The sequence below is a fragment of the Aspergillus ambiguus genome, assembly GCF_047715705.1.
Source record: "Aspergillus ambiguus strain CBS 117.58 unplaced genomic scaffold BDV59scaffold_69, whole genome shotgun sequence".
In the NCBI taxonomy this organism is placed as follows: Eukaryota; Fungi; Ascomycota; class Eurotiomycetes; order Eurotiales; family Aspergillaceae; genus Aspergillus; species Aspergillus ambiguus.
Genome location: NW_027395582.1, coordinates 35,468 through 50,619, shown reverse-complemented (window position 1 = coordinate 50,619; position 15,152 = coordinate 35,468). Strand labels below are relative to the sequence as shown.

At 49.2% G+C, this 15,152-nt stretch overlaps 6 protein-coding genes across 6 annotated transcripts; 3 read left to right on the top strand and 3 right to left on the bottom strand.

Annotated features, from left to right (window-relative positions):
- Window positions 1–3: 3 nt before the first annotated feature.
- On the bottom strand, window positions 4–1,815 carry BDV59DRAFT_211601 (uncharacterized protein; the record flags this gene model as incomplete). The annotated part of the gene is made up of 3 exons (XM_073695838.1): window positions 4–499; window positions 547–1,437; window positions 1,472–1,815. The coding sequence occupies 3 exons, from the start codon at window positions 1,813–1,815 to the stop codon at window positions 4–6; spliced, it is 1,731 nt and encodes a 576-aa protein (XP_073542728.1).
- A 1,436-nt stretch (window positions 1,816–3,251) lies between these two features.
- Window positions 3,252–4,622, top strand: BDV59DRAFT_211599 (pectin lyase fold/virulence factor; the record flags this gene model as incomplete). Its single annotated transcript, XM_073695837.1, has 1 exon — window positions 3,252–4,622. The coding sequence occupies one exon, from the start codon at window positions 3,252–3,254 to the stop codon at window positions 4,560–4,562; it is 1,311 nt and encodes a 436-aa protein (XP_073542727.1). The 3' UTR covers window positions 4,563–4,622.
- A 74-nt stretch (window positions 4,623–4,696) lies between these two features.
- On the bottom strand, window positions 4,697–7,249 carry BDV59DRAFT_189636 (lysophospholipase family protein). Its single transcript, XM_073691630.1, has 3 exons — window positions 7,019–7,249; window positions 6,280–6,925; window positions 4,697–6,215 (listed from the first exon to the last, which is right to left on the bottom strand). Exons 1-3 carry the CDS (start codon window positions 7,065–7,067, stop codon window positions 5,021–5,023), a joined length of 1,890 nt encoding a protein of 629 aa, XP_073542726.1. The 5' UTR covers window positions 7,068–7,249; the 3' UTR covers window positions 4,697–5,020.
- A 1,172-nt stretch (window positions 7,250–8,421) lies between these two features.
- Window positions 8,422–9,407, bottom strand: BDV59DRAFT_189635 (uncharacterized protein). The gene has a single exon (XM_073691629.1). It carries the CDS (start codon window positions 9,377–9,379, stop codon window positions 8,549–8,551), a length of 831 nt encoding a protein of 276 aa, XP_073542725.1. The 5' UTR covers window positions 9,380–9,407; the 3' UTR covers window positions 8,422–8,548.
- Window positions 9,408–10,561: 1,154 nt separating this feature from the next.
- Window positions 10,562–11,383, top strand: BDV59DRAFT_151921 (uncharacterized protein). Its single transcript, XM_073687367.1, has one exon. It carries the CDS (start codon window positions 10,809–10,811, stop codon window positions 11,334–11,336), a length of 528 nt encoding a protein of 175 aa, XP_073542724.1. The 5' UTR covers window positions 10,562–10,808; the 3' UTR covers window positions 11,337–11,383.
- An 890-nt stretch (window positions 11,384–12,273) lies between these two features.
- BDV59DRAFT_189633 (putative short chain dehydrogenase) lies at window positions 12,274–13,820 on the top strand. Its single transcript, XM_073691628.1, has 3 exons — window positions 12,274–12,677; window positions 12,750–13,088; window positions 13,222–13,820. The coding sequence occupies exons 1-3, from the start codon at window positions 12,465–12,467 to the stop codon at window positions 13,531–13,533; spliced, it is 864 nt and encodes a 287-aa protein (XP_073542723.1). The 5' UTR covers window positions 12,274–12,464; the 3' UTR covers window positions 13,534–13,820.
- Window positions 13,821–15,152: the final 1,332 nt, after the last annotated feature.

Here is a 15,152-nt window from a genome sequence, read left to right as displayed (position 1 = left end):
ATTCTATAGTTTAGGACCACTTGCTCTCCTCCATACCTGTACTTCGGGGACCTTATCATAGTCAGGTGGGAAATATTGAGGCCCAAGTATCTTCTTTTGTACCTTTCCCGTTGCAGATTTGGGTAGTTCCCCCTTCACCACTCGCAGGACCGTTGGCAGCTTATACCCTGCAAGCTTCTCACGCATATCAGCTCGTATATTCTCTAAAGTCAGCTTCTTGTCACTATGCTTCGTCGCGAGGCACACTGCTGCTGCCACTCTCTGTCCGAATTCTTCATCGGGGACTCCCACTACCATAGCTTCCGAGAGGTAGTCGAGGCTGAGTAATTCTCTTTCAATATCAAGCGCGGAGAGCTTATAACCGCCTGATTTGATAATATCTAAGGAGGCACGACCAAGAATCGTATAGTAGGGCCCATCTTTCTGGACAACATCACCAGTACGGAAATATCCATCTTCGTCATGCGACTCAATCGTGGCTTGCTTGTCAAATAGATACCTTATTTATTGTCAGCACAGTTCTAATAAGGAAAATTACGATCATACTTGGAGAACATCAATGGCCCCTTCGCTAACAGAAGGCCCTCATCTGTCAGTTTGATGGAGAACCCAGGCTCAAGTCTACCCACGCTATTTGGGGGTGTATCAGCGGGGTCCAGATCGACTTTGAATATTGAACCAATCTCAGTCGCTCCGTAGCGTGTCAAAATTTGCTTTCCACCAAGAATCTCGGTCCAGAAGGTTTGTACAGGGCTAGGAAGAGCAGATGTGCCGCAAAGAAGGATGCGAAGACGGCGGGCTCCTTGTATAAATTCGTTCCTCACATGAGGTGGCATTGGCGAGATGACATCTTCAAAGTACTGTTTCATCCGGGTATAGATAGTCGGGACGCCAGAGAATACGGTTATCCCGGGCTGGCGCCATCGATTCCAAGTCCACTCAGGATCAAATCCGCCAGAACGGAATTCCACACAGGCCCCCGATATAAGAAAGGGGAGAAGCGTGATGCCTATGCCAGTAGCATGATGTACTGGAAGTAAATGCTGTGCAGTATCTTCATCAGTAATTCGGTACTGTTCTGCGATAATTTCTGCGTTCTCAGTTAACTGTCCCCGGCGATGGACCACGCCTTTGGGAGGACCGGTAGTGCCCGATGTGAATATCACGAGCCCCGCTTTATTCAAATTCAAGAATCGGTTTGAAGATATAGTGATATCTTCTCTCTCAACAACAGCCATGTCTAAGTGTTCAGCAATAGTGAGAGATAGAATCTGGGGATATCCAGCTTTAGTTAACTGCTCCATAGTAGAGCGAGCCAACCCTGACGCGGCCTCTGACGATAAAATGGCTGCACATTGAGCTTTCTCCACGAAATAACATCCTTCTTGTACAGGCACACTGACAGCTATATTTCTGTTAATAGGCCTTACACATATACTTCATCTCATGAGGGTGGAAAGAAAGACGAGACGCACAGATAGGCACTACAGCTGCACCCACAGCCAAGATAGCAAGAAAACCAACAACGTAGTCGTAACCCCCTGGTGCTAATAGGGCGATATAAACTTCGTCTTCTCTTTCAAGCTGCTGCAGAACATCTGGACTCAGTCGCTGCTGCAGGATGTTCCGAAGTCTCAACACATCCGCAAGAAGTTGCAAGTATGTTTTCTCCTTCCCCGCACGAACGTCTCTCACCGCGATCGGGGGCGGACGTCGATGAGAGAGCCGTAGAAGCTTGGAAAACAATGGGAAATTTGGTAGCACGGTTGTGCCATGATGGGGAGGGGCTGCCAGGGCTCTGTCCAGGTCACTCATTGTTATCTGAGCCTAGGAAAGAAACGAGAAGGGAGATACGTCAATGGTTGAAGGGAGCTCCTATGTAGTTCGTGAATTTTCCATCCTTTACACAAAACACAGAAGACAGAAATTTGTTCTGGTGTGATGATTTTCCACTTTCGTCTTGATCAACCTTTTCCAAGTCGGCTTTTTCCTCTGCGGATATCTTTCCGACCTCTTGCGAGAAGTACTGAGTAGCCGTCAACATCGGCATTCGGCTAATCTCACATCGGTATACCTCGGCGATTATTATTTCTTGGTAGTCTATATCATATCATATTATGAGACACCTCTGTATTTTGAGTGAATTCTAGATTTTCTTTCCAGATGATAATGAGATCTATATACTTATTACTGATTGTATCGTGAATAGTCAGTGTCCTCCATGTCTGACTTTACAGACAATCTTCGTCCCTCTGAGCCAAATGGCTCGAAAATACTGCAGCTGGAAAGGGATTGCTCTCATTTAGATGTGACGAAACTATCGGGCCACCTCTTTGAGGATGGATTTCTTGAACGCCAGGCCCGGGTGTTGACGGTGCTCGAAAAAGAGCCGCTTCTGGACAAGACTAAACAGATGAACCTGTCTCGTCCAGACCGCTTTAAGGTTGCAGTTGCACGAGGCAAACTCATCCGACAACTCAAAGATATCCATGTATTGAACCCGCAGCCGAGAAACTGTCAAATGCACAAAAAATTTATGAATTTAGATCTCAAGGTAGTAGAACCCCATGGGTACGACTCATAGGGTTCCTCCGTATGTCAGATTTATCCTTGATCCATTGCGAAGCACTCCAGAACTTGATTTTCGCAGACAGGTAACGTCCTTGCAAAAAGGCAGACTGGTATAAATTTACGGAAAAGCTCAGTCCATGTATTTCATGGGGAATAGGAAGGCAGGAGACGTGCGGAGTCGCTGCAGTTCCGCATCCTATTGCAGCAGGGTGCAGAAACTAAGATAGGTAATATGTGACGCAAATACTCGAAGAAACGTGTGCTGAAGATGAACGAAGCGAAGGCCATTCAGGAGCGCCCATGAGAGACCTTGCTTGCTTGTTGAGTAAACTACGGTTAATCGTCGAGACTTGACTCTGTCTGGTCCTTTTACATGATCTCAGTCGCATGCCTGCCTTTCCGAAGTGATCAGCGCGCGGGGAAGTGCAGAGGGCACTATGTTTCATCTAAGATTCGGAATAAGATTCTCAGTATAAGCTTTCCTAGTTCATTGCGATCATCGTCCATCTCGGTTCAATCCGCCAAATACATGAAGGATTGAGGCAGGTGTTGCATTTCACTCCGCTCGCGTCGCATTCCTACATGCGCGGGGCAGAATGCAACTTTGCGTCGGCATAGTAGGGACCGAAAGGACTATATTAAGTGAATCCATATCCATGTCTCGATGTTCGTCAACAATTATGCATTTTTGGATTCTCGGAGTACTATTCCCCTTCGCGCTGGGATATGTCGTCAACGAAGGGACCAGTTGCACTCTATATCCGGAGGCACTCACTCATAATGGCCAGGCTGTGGATGATGCCCCGTCGATTCATGAAGCTTTCAGTCTCTGCGGCACCAACGGCACAGTCATATTCGAAGACCACATTTTCCATATCAACTCAGTTCTAAACACTACCAACTTGCTCAACTGCGATGTATCTCTCCGTGGCGAGCTACGGTTCTCTGACAACATTCCATATTGGCTCTCACACTCGTACAACGTTGTCCTCCAGAACCAGTCCACTGCGTGGCTCTTCGGAGGCACAAATGTCACATTGCAAGGTGAAGGCGGGTGGTTTAATGGGAATGGCCAGGCCTGGTATACCCAAAACCGGAATAATAGCAACGAACCTGGTCGTCCCATCAGCATCACCTTCTATAACTCTACCAATCTGCTGGCTGATAATTTGACAATTATCCAGCCCCAATTTTGGGCAATCTTCGTGTCGTACAGCAAGAACGTCTCCATCACCAACCTATTCGTCAACGCCACGAGCAACGACGAATGGGGATGCGTCAACACGGACGGCTACGACTCGTGGAATAGCGATCAGCTCCTTGTCGAGAACGCAATCATCACAAATGGCGATGACTGCGTCGCAGCCAAAGGCAACACCACCAACCTACTTGTCAGAAATGTCACCTGCCACCAGTCTAATGGCATGACAATCGGATCAGTGGGACAATACCCAACGATGCCAGACTATGTAATCAATGTTACATTCGAAGACATCAAGTGCTTGAACTGTCTTGACGGGGCCTACATCAAAACCTGGCAGGGAGTATCTGATGGCCAGAGTTCGAACGGCGACGCGGGGGGTGGCGGCAGCGGTCTGATCAAGAACATCATGTTTAGAGATTTCGAGATGACAAATGTCGGGTTACCGATCCAAATCTCGCAGTGCATATACACTGAGTCCGGCAACAAATGCAATACATCAAAGATGGCAATTGAAGATGTGACATGGGCGAACATCCACGGTACAACAACATACAATATTGCTGCATCGATATATTGCTCTGCTGTCCACCCTTGCCCGAACATTGCGTTTGAGAACGTCAGCCTACGTACCGTCAATAACACACTGGGTATTCCCATGTATAACACCACGATCCAACACGAGGTATATCAGTGTGCAAATATCATCGATCAGAACAGTACTGGGATTCCTTGCAATCGAGTAGCACCTGACGACTACAGCCAAATTGTTGAAAGCAATATCCAATAATGCTGGTACGTTGGTTGAGGACTTCTCCTTGGGCCGCGGGAGATTCATGGATACTCCCGCCTTGGGGATCGAATAGGACTGCTCTAAGAGGTTATGACATATAAGTATAGGTGGCAGGCATACTGAACTGAGGTCTAGTATTCTGGTCGTTCCGGCTGAGTGGCTTAGTGTTAGCACAGGTCAAGCCGGTCGTTGTAAGAGCTGAATTATGTAACTAGTGGAGTCGTTAACTATCCAGCTTGGCTGAATGGAGGTGTGTGTATAAAGGAAACCAAATAGTTTGAGGCTTGGAGCTAAGATCCTTGTTGAAGAGGGTATATGTACCACTATGCGAATTATGCAAAAAAGAACCCATGCCCATATATGTCCAGCTATGATCATGCAGGCTAATAAAAAATACATCACAGATCTCGTCAACCTTACCACATGCCAAGAAACATGAGTAACTCCGGCACTTATTATACGGTCAAGAAAATGGCGATACCAGTGGTGGCCATACCAATCAAGATGGTCGGCATCACGTTAGAGCCGGCACTGTCCATCAATGTGGCAGGCTCATAACCAGCCGGCGCGGTAGTGTTCGTCGTGCCATCCCAGCAGTATTTCTGGAAGCACTGGGTGCAGCGGTCGGGCACTTGCGTGTCAGTGCGCTCGAAAGAGCGGCTCAGGATAGCACAAGCAACACAGGACGACCAGTCGGCGTCACGCGTGCTGTTTGCCATCGTGGCGACAGCATATCCGTTCGCGATTGTGTCGTCCCTAACCGATTCTTCGTAGCTTGGAGTGAAAGTCGTCATGTTCGAGTAAGCGACGTAGGGGTAGTTGGGGAGGTAGACAATTAGCGGCGCGGTGCCAGTGATATTTGAGCTGTCGCATCCGAAGAATGTTGGTTTGGTATTCAAACCCTTGTTGACGAAAGTGTTCTGGTCCGGAATAGCTGGGAATGCAGTACCGTTGGCAATTCCAGTTGAATTCAAGCTGCGCTCGTATGTCGCAACGAGGGCGGTTCCATTGGGCCAGCTGTATTCGGTATCGGCTGATGAGTCGACAGCAAAAATGACATCCACGTGTCGCTCGGGCTGGATAAGAGGATGCAAAGGAATATTCTGGAGGTCCTCGCCACCGTCGACCATGTCCAGTTCGCGCTGGCTGGCCGCGGGCGAGCTCTCGTTCCTCCAGTGATAGAATGGGTTGGGAGCATATACCGCAATGTCGTTAGAGTCTTCGCCAATCTCCTCCAGAATATCCGTGAACGCGGTCTTGAGGAAACTGGGGAGCGCAGTGCTGTTAACGTTCAGAAGGAACTGGTTGAACAGACTGGAAGATGTTCCCATAACGTAACCAGCATTGTCGAAACCGCGCACGCAGGTTTCGTTGTTAGGAAGAGATCCGCCATCAAACCTAGACCCCAGATATTCGAGAGGGGCAAATCCATACACCGTCGGGTCGAAGGTCCCAAACTCCCAAGGGTTGAACTCATAGACAGTGGCATTCGTGCTAATAACGAGCTCGCCAGGGTACCGCCCGTCTGCAACAAGAATTGGCATTGGCATGTCTGCAGACTGGAAACTCTCAGTGAGGGCAATGGACGACCAGGTATAACTTGGTCCACCACTGGTAGCATTGATCAATTGGTAAGAGAGCGCACGTCCCCTGGGTATCACGTTAGTAAAATTTATGGGACATGTGGAACAAGAGTCAGGGTCCATATACATACCAGTAATCAGTAATAGACGTCTGATAGCCTGCATCACCCTTGGCAGAGACTGCATCATAAATATCCTTGTAGTAGCTGGCAGAATCTAGGATCTGAATGCTATCGCCATTAGGGCCCTCGAAAATCGAGTTCTGGAATTGCCAGACAGCGCCATCTTCTTGCGTTTGCAAGTCAGAAATGGTAGTGAAGTTATTGATGTAGATGGATCCGACCAGCCAACCGCCACCACTCAAACCAGAAAGATAGGTTGCAGACTGCAGCAGGCCTCCCAGCTGGCCCGAACTGGTCGAATTGTCCGTCCGGCTGTCGAAAGCTTTAATGGCTCCTGCGCCATTCATCAGAGCACGATAACCTCCACCGGAGACCGCAATTCCAATATTCGGGAGATCAGAAGTATTGCTCGAGATGCGGTCGATGTATTGAACAGCGTTAAAGTCGGGAATAGTGACATGGTTGAAAAAGTCCTTCATAGCATTCAAGGTCTTGTCCCTACGAGTTTCCAGCCATGACGATTCGTTTGAGGAGAGGCTCGATGCACTACGGATCGTGGGACGACTAGCCGCGCAACTGACGGAGGAGGGCGTATATCCATCTGGGGCATTTGGCAGAGCGCGTTGCACCAAAGCACTCTCGGTGGCAGTCACACCTAGTCGAGGTCGCTCGAGTTAAAACCAGAACGGCGGTAATTTCATATGATAGGAAAATCGCGGAAAGAGGGAAAAGAAAAGGGTCCACTTACCCGACAGCAAGCTAGCCAAAGCCGCTACCGCTATGGTAGGCTTCATCATTCTGATCTCGAGACTGGTTGCTCCCACAATTCCTAATACAGAAACAAGGGAATCCAAAAGTCAAGACAAAAGCCTCCGGAAAACTGACCCTTGGGAAGGATCTCCATATTTTAAACCAAACAAAGGCTGCATAAATGAGCCAGGGGGCGCTATATGGGAGGGGCCGGAGGGTTCAGCCAAGCCTGCCGGAGCCCTGTAGCGATCGCAACTAGTGGCTTATTTTGAATGGACTCTGGATTATCATTGGGGCTCCAGGGCCGAGGAACCGTGGCATCGTTGCACATGCTCAGATCCATGATGTCAATAATAATGGCTATGCTCCGAAACTTCCGAAGCTGAAGCCCAGTGAGTGGCTCTGACGTGAGGCGCGTTTGTCCAAATGCTACGGAGGATGGCATACTTGACGGGGGTAATAAGCGTTGGCAGGGGATCTCATTGCTTCAGCAGAGTTTGTCAAGGGATACATGCATCGCCTGGACGTTAGGATTTTATGATCGGCTTAATTTCTTTCATTTCTTTTATAACGGTGGACAAGGGTTGCCCTAAGACACTAACCGGAACTAACGGGTATGAACCATGGAAAACCGCAGACAAGAGAAGGGGTAAAATCATGATGGGAATGACTTAGCCAAAGAGGACAAATCAAAATAAATGTGGTTGCCTGGTGTGAACTATTCTTGGCGTTCCTTAGGCTGCATTTGAATTGCATTAATCTCAGTCTTATGTCCAACTGCACACGTTATGCTGTATGCATACATCTAGCCCAGTTGAAGAGGAGGGATCATGATAAAAAATGATGTGATGAATCAGAATGATGGGCCAATTGGTTACATCCAAATCATCTCTCTCCTGCGCCACATTCCCTCTTCATCCCTTGGGAAAACTCAAGTGCTGAGATGATCGACACGGGTGGACCACGCGGTCCCTTTTGACTTACTGCAATTCAGCCTTGAAGACCCATCCACACCGCGAAAGCAAGCTGCCAACATTGGAAATTAATTTATTAATTTCCATAGCTACAATCCAACTTAAAAATCGATTTCAAACTGGAAGCAACACAAACGCCGCTGGTTCATCGAGATTAGGACTCGAATACGCCAAGTAGATATATATATCTAAGCACAGAAGTTGGTATATTGGACGAGTCACATAGAAAAGACAGCTTCGACGCACATTGGCCTCCGTTGAGTGTACATATAGCCCATGTACAATTCAAAGACTCAGCGGCATGATTTTCCTAACTTCACTTCATAAACTCTCACATATCTCTTAAAGAAAGAACATAAGGTAAATCTAGTATCCTCTCTGAATTGATAAGTGACTCTTTCCTGTGTGCAACTTTGAGAGACCAGCACACGGGTTTGCGGAATCATCTATCTCTATGTTGGGGCGAACAGGCCTTACATTACATATCATTTTGCGTCCCAACATTCTGGGGAACAGTCGTATTGTATCCACCTATCTAGCGATGAGACCGTATGTCACCGTTGCTGATACATGATATCCGTCCGCATAGTAAATTTGGTGCCTTGGAACACAGGATCGCCTCCATGCAATAGGTTATTCTGCTGGAAAACCAAAACCGATCCTGTCTTTGGAAAAACCCGCAGCTGTCGGTCCTCCTCTTCAAAGCGAGGAATAAACGACGTCGATCCGCCGAGGAGCTTACCCTCCACGCCCAAGTTGACATCTTTCCGTTGGTTCAGTCGTAACTTTGCCTGTCGCAACTCCTCTAGGTCTTGTTCACCATCGCCATTCAGATACAGATGAATAGTGTAGAACGACTTTTCTTGTCGATCCGGCGTGGTGTAATTCGCATCCCAATGGGGGCGAAAGTACTCGTCGCCTTTGTACCGGAGGAAGCGCAGTCGCTCGTTCAAGCGCGTGAGATGGTAGGCCTTATTGCGACCTGCGAGCCCCGTGACCAACGGCTCATTTTCAATGTTATCAATGCCATATTCTTGGAAGAAAGGCATCAGCCGAGCCAATAACCTCTCGGCCAACACTTGGGAGTCGTAGATGATCCGCCCGCAGTTTCGTTCATCCGCCACCAGCATTTGTTTGCCATTCCCAACATTGATCGTAGCACGGCCCCAGGTCGGCGTGGAAGACACACCGGTCAGTGTGGTTGATTCTGCTAGGCGAATCAGCTCATTGCATTCATTCTCAGTAAACACATTCTCGATTACTGCGGCGAAGAGGCCCTTATATTCGGGAAGGGGGGGATCTGACGTCTGAAAATTGATGCGATGAGATCTTGCCCCGGCGGGTATTTGGCCTGGAATGAAATTACAACAATCATTTGTTTGCATGGTGTGAGCTCTTGATCTTTTTATTTTGGTGTAAAAAGTCCAAGTAACGTATCTCACAGGATAAGCGTAGGCATATATACTTGTACCGGTGTCTGCCTTGCATACTCAGCCACATGAGTTGGAGCGGCTTGCAGAACCCACGCCAACATCAACGCATTCAATTCATGACCTTTCCTTGACGCGATTCTGAATGAGTCAGATTCTGTTTGTGACTTGTCTTCTATCTACAAGTTCCTCTCCGCCAGAAGTCACCAACGCAAATGTCCATGGATACATTCTTTGCTGTACAAATGATCTAGATAACTAAAATGGACCAAAGTATGCGGTTTATATCTTCGCTGTAATCTTCACAAACAAGCATTCCGCCCTGGAAAGCACCCTGTTCTCTGAATCGCGAATTTCGCCCTCCACCTTCCATTTTCTATCCTCGACGGCCTCCTTTAGCCGTGCATATACCACAATCGTCCCAGGAGCTGGAACTCGCCGAACATAAGTGGTATTAAGGTACGCCGTTACTGGACCTTCAAACCGATTCCAGACACGGTTAACCACATCTTCGAAATGGCCACCCGCCATAAGCAGCTGCCCCAGGACTTCATCTAGGATACTAGCAACAGCACCGCCATGCATTGACCCTGGCGGTCCCATTATGTCTTCGCCGATAGTAAAAAAGGCCCGGATCTCTTCCGCAGGTACGACACGGGAGGAAGAACTTGGTGGTGGTGATGAGGCGGGTCGCGGTTTCTTGACCTGCATTATGGAGGCCGATATAGTGGATGGGGTGTTCAATGCCTTGGCAAAAAAGGAATCTTCCGATTCGAGAGACTCTTTCTTGTGTCGCGTTCGGGTTGGGATAGTCATATAGCTGTCATCACGGAGGAGTTTCGATACCCATGGGATCGTGTGGAAGTGGGCGACATCATCTTGTAGAGACATTGTAGCCTTCACTGAAGAAGATGGTGACAATGCGTAGGAAAGGACGGTTTGTGAAGCTGTTGCAACACATCTTTACATTGTTGTTGGTGGGAGATTTGGTGTTGAGTGCTGCGGGGTTAGTGTGGATAGCCTAGGCTATCGTTGAGGTATGTCGGCCTACGGAGTAAGGTCAATGCCGCGGCTGTGGATATGGGTCTGAAGAACATGGGATTAAGTATATAATTCTGGCAGCGCACGGCATTTATATATTACCAACCATTAACTATATAATGGCTGGGAAATGGATAGTCTACAAGATTATACTTACCTGAGAGGTTTGCATTGTCGAATCTGGGCCCCAGGTCATTGTTGGAGGGAAAGCAAGTCAAACATGCCGCATGCGCCACTGAGTTTTTTACTCTGGATAGGAAGGTCCTAGAACCAAGATTATTGACACAGACCATGATTGATAACGAGCGGGGTAGGATCGAGGCCGAGATCTAATTGACTGTCCATGAACATGGCACAAAACAGCCACCGCGGAGTGATACTCCGAATACACCCCAGGCTTCTAGACTTGGATGGTCGTGCCATCGAGCCACGTCAGCTACGGCTGGATGGTCCATGCAGGTCGGGACAAAGCCCGGAAGGGGCTGGAAAGAAGGTCCCTGTACCGCTGTGCCTGGAATGTACTCGACCGTTCGGTCGGCATGGCAGGGGAGAGGATCATAGTGGATCAAACTCTGCCGGTCACACGGGCAAAACAGTTCGTCTGTCGAGGGGCTGGACTGGCCGAAGCACAGACCAAGGGTCTGATTCCGGAGGGGCTGCAGGAGTCGACGGAGAAATTGAATGGTTTCTCGATAAATTTATTTCGCAGACAGGTGAAGGCGCGAGGGAAACAAGCAAATATAACCAGACAAGCCTAGAAGGGGAGTGTTTAGTCATTTATGGTACTGCCTCTCCTCGCCTGACGATGGAAAAGCAATCGAATTCAGGCAGACCGGGTGCACTATTGGACAATTCCCCGGAGACAAAGTAAGGTTAATCGGAGACTCGTCACGGGGTCCATCCTATCTATAGACAGAAGGAAAAGATGGCGCCCGGAAGCTCCCAGAAGGGTAAAGAGCTAGAGACAGTCTTCAAAATCGGACAGTCACAAGGGACAACCACGGATCCGCCACGGGTGGTTCCTTCGATCATGGTACTACTCCGTAGTAGTTTGTTGATACCTGGGTCGATACTGACGTCTCCGGTTTGATAAGGCCGGGGGTGCTAAATTTAGGCCGACGCCAGCACAAGACTCGACATTTTCTAGAAGATTCAAGATTGCAAGGCGATCTAGGGCCGGCAGTCGGAATAGTCGTCAAGCTGACGACAAGATGGAGTTGGAATGTTCGATTTTTTCCCACTGCTCTGGCCCCGTGACTTTGTTGCCCCCCGCGTCCCCGCCAATCAGCGGGCCTCTCGGATTGCTCCTTTGGGAAATCCGGGTTCACTGCCCCAGGATCCGCCATCAAGGTGGTAATTTTGGACGACGATGGAAGATGAAATCAGTCATTCTGTGTACAGAGCAGCTATCCATGTATGTTGTTTGGTTTTTATTGTTAAGAAAACACATGAGTGTCTTTTAATCTGGCGATGTAGTAAATGGAGTTGCGGTATATCGCATTCAAGGACGACATCCATCATACACCATATCATTACCATATCACAGTTCTCCATATAAGCGATAGAGCGGAAGCAATATACGATTCTCCACCGAAATAGGTGTTGGCTCTGCCTAACATGTACCGTACCGTAACCCCCGATAAGACTATTGCCACGAGCGGACCAGCCCAAGACATCCGCTCTACAAATCCGCCCAGTCTGGACCCCCCGGGGGAAGTCATGAGGCCTCATGTGAGCCGAAAGAAACTTGGATGGATGCTGTACAACCCCCTGGTCTTGCATAGAATGAAATATTTAAGAAGCCTGCTCATGGCTCTTCCAATCCTCTTCTCATCATCATCATCAATTGCTTTCTTCTCTTCCTCTACTTCCATCCCATTGCATTCCAGTGAACCGCCTTTATCCTTCCAGGTATATCTGCCGTCATCTTAACCTCATATTTCTCGACCCTTCTCAAAGATACCCTTTGGTTCCTACATACACTTTTAAACATCCAACAATGTCCGTCTCTATCGAAACCAACGACGTTTGCCCCGCCCCCATCAGCCAGGTCGACCCCTGCCTCGGCTCCAAGTCCAGGATGCCTGAGTTCAGCCTGGCTGGAAAGGTTGTTTGCGTCTCTGGTGCCGCTCGTGGTCTAGGTCTGACGCAGGCGGAGGCCCTTTTGGAAGCTGGTGCCAAAGTCTACGCCCTCGACCGGCTGGAAGAACCTGTGAGTACACCAATGGCATCTATGAAAAATGGTATCCTTTCTGCATCATCCGTTCTAACCCTAATTTTCCAGGCTCCCGAGTTCTTTGCGATCCAGAAACGTGCGGTTGAAGAATTAGGCACGGAGCTGCAGTATCGCCGGATCGATGTCCGGGACACGGAACTCCTCAACAACACCATTGAATCCATCGCTACGGCAGAAGGCCGCATGGATGGACTGGTCGCCGCCGCCGGCATCCAGCAGGAGACACCGGCCCTTGAGTACACAGCCAAGGATGCGAATACCATGTTCGAAGTCAACGTGACTGGGGTGTTTATGACTGCTCAAGCGGTTGCCAAGCAGATGATTCGCTTTGGAAATGGCGGCAGCATCGCACTAATCGCCAGTATGAGTGGCACTATTGCCAATCGGGTACGTTCCCAACGGTCTTTGCCTTCGTTTACCTCCCCCGCTTTATATTCCTTCTTGTCACACAACCCTTGCCTTCTCTTGCCCCTATCATTGGCTCGATCATTGATATCAGAATACTGACGGTCCTTGACAGGGTCTCATCTGTCCCGCCTACAACGCTAGCAAGGCCGCTGTGATTCAGCTCGCTCGTAACCTCGCGGCCGAGTGGGGCCAGTACAATATCCGGGTCAACACCATCTCGCCCGGATACATCGTCACGGCTATGGTGGAGAAGTTGTTTGTTGAATTTCCCGAGCGCCGTGATGAATGGCCCAAGCATAACATGCTGGGTCGTCTGTCCACCCCCAACGAGTACCGTGGCGCTGCCGTCTTCCTCCTCAGTGACGCCAGCTCCTTCATGACGGGAAGCGATCTACGCATGGACGGTGGCCACGCCGCATGGTAGATGATGTGTCGATTCCACGAATTTTTTTTTCCCTGGGTTTTCATTTTTATTATCAACTTGCATGGGCGTTTGGGAAGCGAGCGTGGTTGCAATCAAGGTTTAATGCCCCGGTCATGGACATGGGGTAATTTACGAAGAGGTTGTTTGATTTTGAGCGTCCCGGGTGTCGGCACAGGATTTGATTACTATGGCGGGTAGCCTGATTTAGACCGTTGCTTTTTACCCTCTTGGGCATTTGTGTACCTACTTACCGACCTATTTCCCTAATCTAATGCTGTTATAGTCTCGACGTGTATAAACTATCGAGTAAAGTTACCTAAGTGTGCATCATCGTTCCACTTAGTGTCCGATCTGACAGCCCCAGAACCCCCGCACATGACCCACCTGCAGCCTGGAGAAATCTCCAAGATGCAGTCAGTACGAGGTCTGTTCCAATCGATTTCGGCTGTTCATGCCAGCAAGTGGGATCCCCACCCTCCTTCGCCAAGAGCGAGCATGCCCCCACCATCCGGGGATCCGGGGAAATCAAGACTAACGACTCCATCCACCATGCTTAGGCTATTTGAAAGGGAGTTGAACGGCATCGTTTACCCGTGGCTCACACCCCTGTGGCGTGGTCTAGAGTGGACTACTATGCTTTCGACCCGGGGTTGTGCTGCCCATGACATCAACGAAAGCGATCCAAACAACACGAGCCAAAGCCCGGTGTACGGGCATAATAGCAGGCATCACTTTAACGGTTACACCGGTGACTTCATTAAGGATCATCGTCCGGGGATGAAACGCATTATCTTTTTTTGACTCATAGGGACCCTCTGGCAGAGAAGGGGGTTTACCCATCAGATGGCATGGTTGGTGCATCATCTGCTAAGGTTTTTCCCTTACGTGGGCGTTAGTATCGTCCTTGGCAGATTCATCGATTGACCAGGCCCGGGATTGCCAGAAATGACGGTGTGTCTCGTTCCGTATAGAGGACATTGGTGTATAGTTACTAGACTTGAGAAGAGAACACGAACGAGGAGAGGACTTGCCAATCGGCGACGACGATGCCTAATCGCCGTAGGGCTCTCATGTATGTAAGGGGCGGTCGAAAGAAGATCAAAAGATGCGGTCAGCGCATATCCGTATACCCACTTCGCTTCCCCAGATGTACCGTTGTACCGATGTACATCATAATATACACCCAGCCTCACGTGGACCGATGCGTTGGCATCGGTTCCAACGTAAATCTCACGTTAATCCTCTCCCTCTCGGTTCCCCTCGGTGTCTTACGGTCTTCTCCGCTAGCAAAACTAGTATAAGACCTAATAGGCTCGCCACGCACCAACCACCACCATGGGCTGCCCCCCGAGAAATGCCCGAAAATCTGCGTCTGCGCGATTGGAATACTCACATATTATGTAGCTGGGTCATTTGATCTTACGGCTTCGCCCGATTCAGTCACTGTCCCGCTAAGACGGTAGGAGGGCTTCTCTCCTCGTCCGTTTTGGCCCGAAGCCCGAAGCCTTGACAACGCATACTGCACGTCTCATGCCCGGGAGAGAGAATGCGGTGGTGTGGCATCAGTCTGTCTCGTGAGGTGAATTATATGCGCGTGTCGATTTTGGGATGCGCTCGTG

Bases quoted from the DNA above. Each gene is read 5' to 3' on its own strand.
- BDV59DRAFT_189636 (XM_073691630.1), bottom strand. From the start codon at position 7,067: ATGATGAAGCCTACCATAGCGGTAGCGGCTTTGGCTAGCTTGCTGTCG. The intron at 6,926-7,018 runs GTAAGTGGACCC...GACCTCGACTAG, and splicing joins TTTGGCTAGCTTGCTGTCGG to GTGTGACTGCCACCGAGAGT. The intron at 6,216-6,279 runs GTATGTATATGG...CGTGATACCCAG, and splicing joins ACGTCTATTACTGATTACTG to GGGACGTGCGCTCTCTTACC.
- BDV59DRAFT_189633 (XM_073691628.1), top strand. From the start codon at position 12,465: ATGTCCGTCTCTATCGAAACCAACGACGTTTGCCCCGCCCCCATCAGC. The intron at 12,678-12,749 runs GTGAGTACACCA...CTAATTTTCCAG, and splicing joins TCGACCGGCTGGAAGAACCT to GCTCCCGAGTTCTTTGCGAT. The intron at 13,089-13,221 runs GTACGTTCCCAA...GGTCCTTGACAG, and splicing joins GTGGCACTATTGCCAATCGG to GGTCTCATCTGTCCCGCCTA.
- BDV59DRAFT_189635 (XM_073691629.1), bottom strand. From the start codon at position 9,379: ATGCAAACAAATGATTGTTGTAATTTCATTCCAGGCCAAATACCCGCC.
- BDV59DRAFT_151921 (XM_073687367.1), top strand. From the start codon at position 10,809: ATGAACATGGCACAAAACAGCCACCGCGGAGTGATACTCCGAATACAC.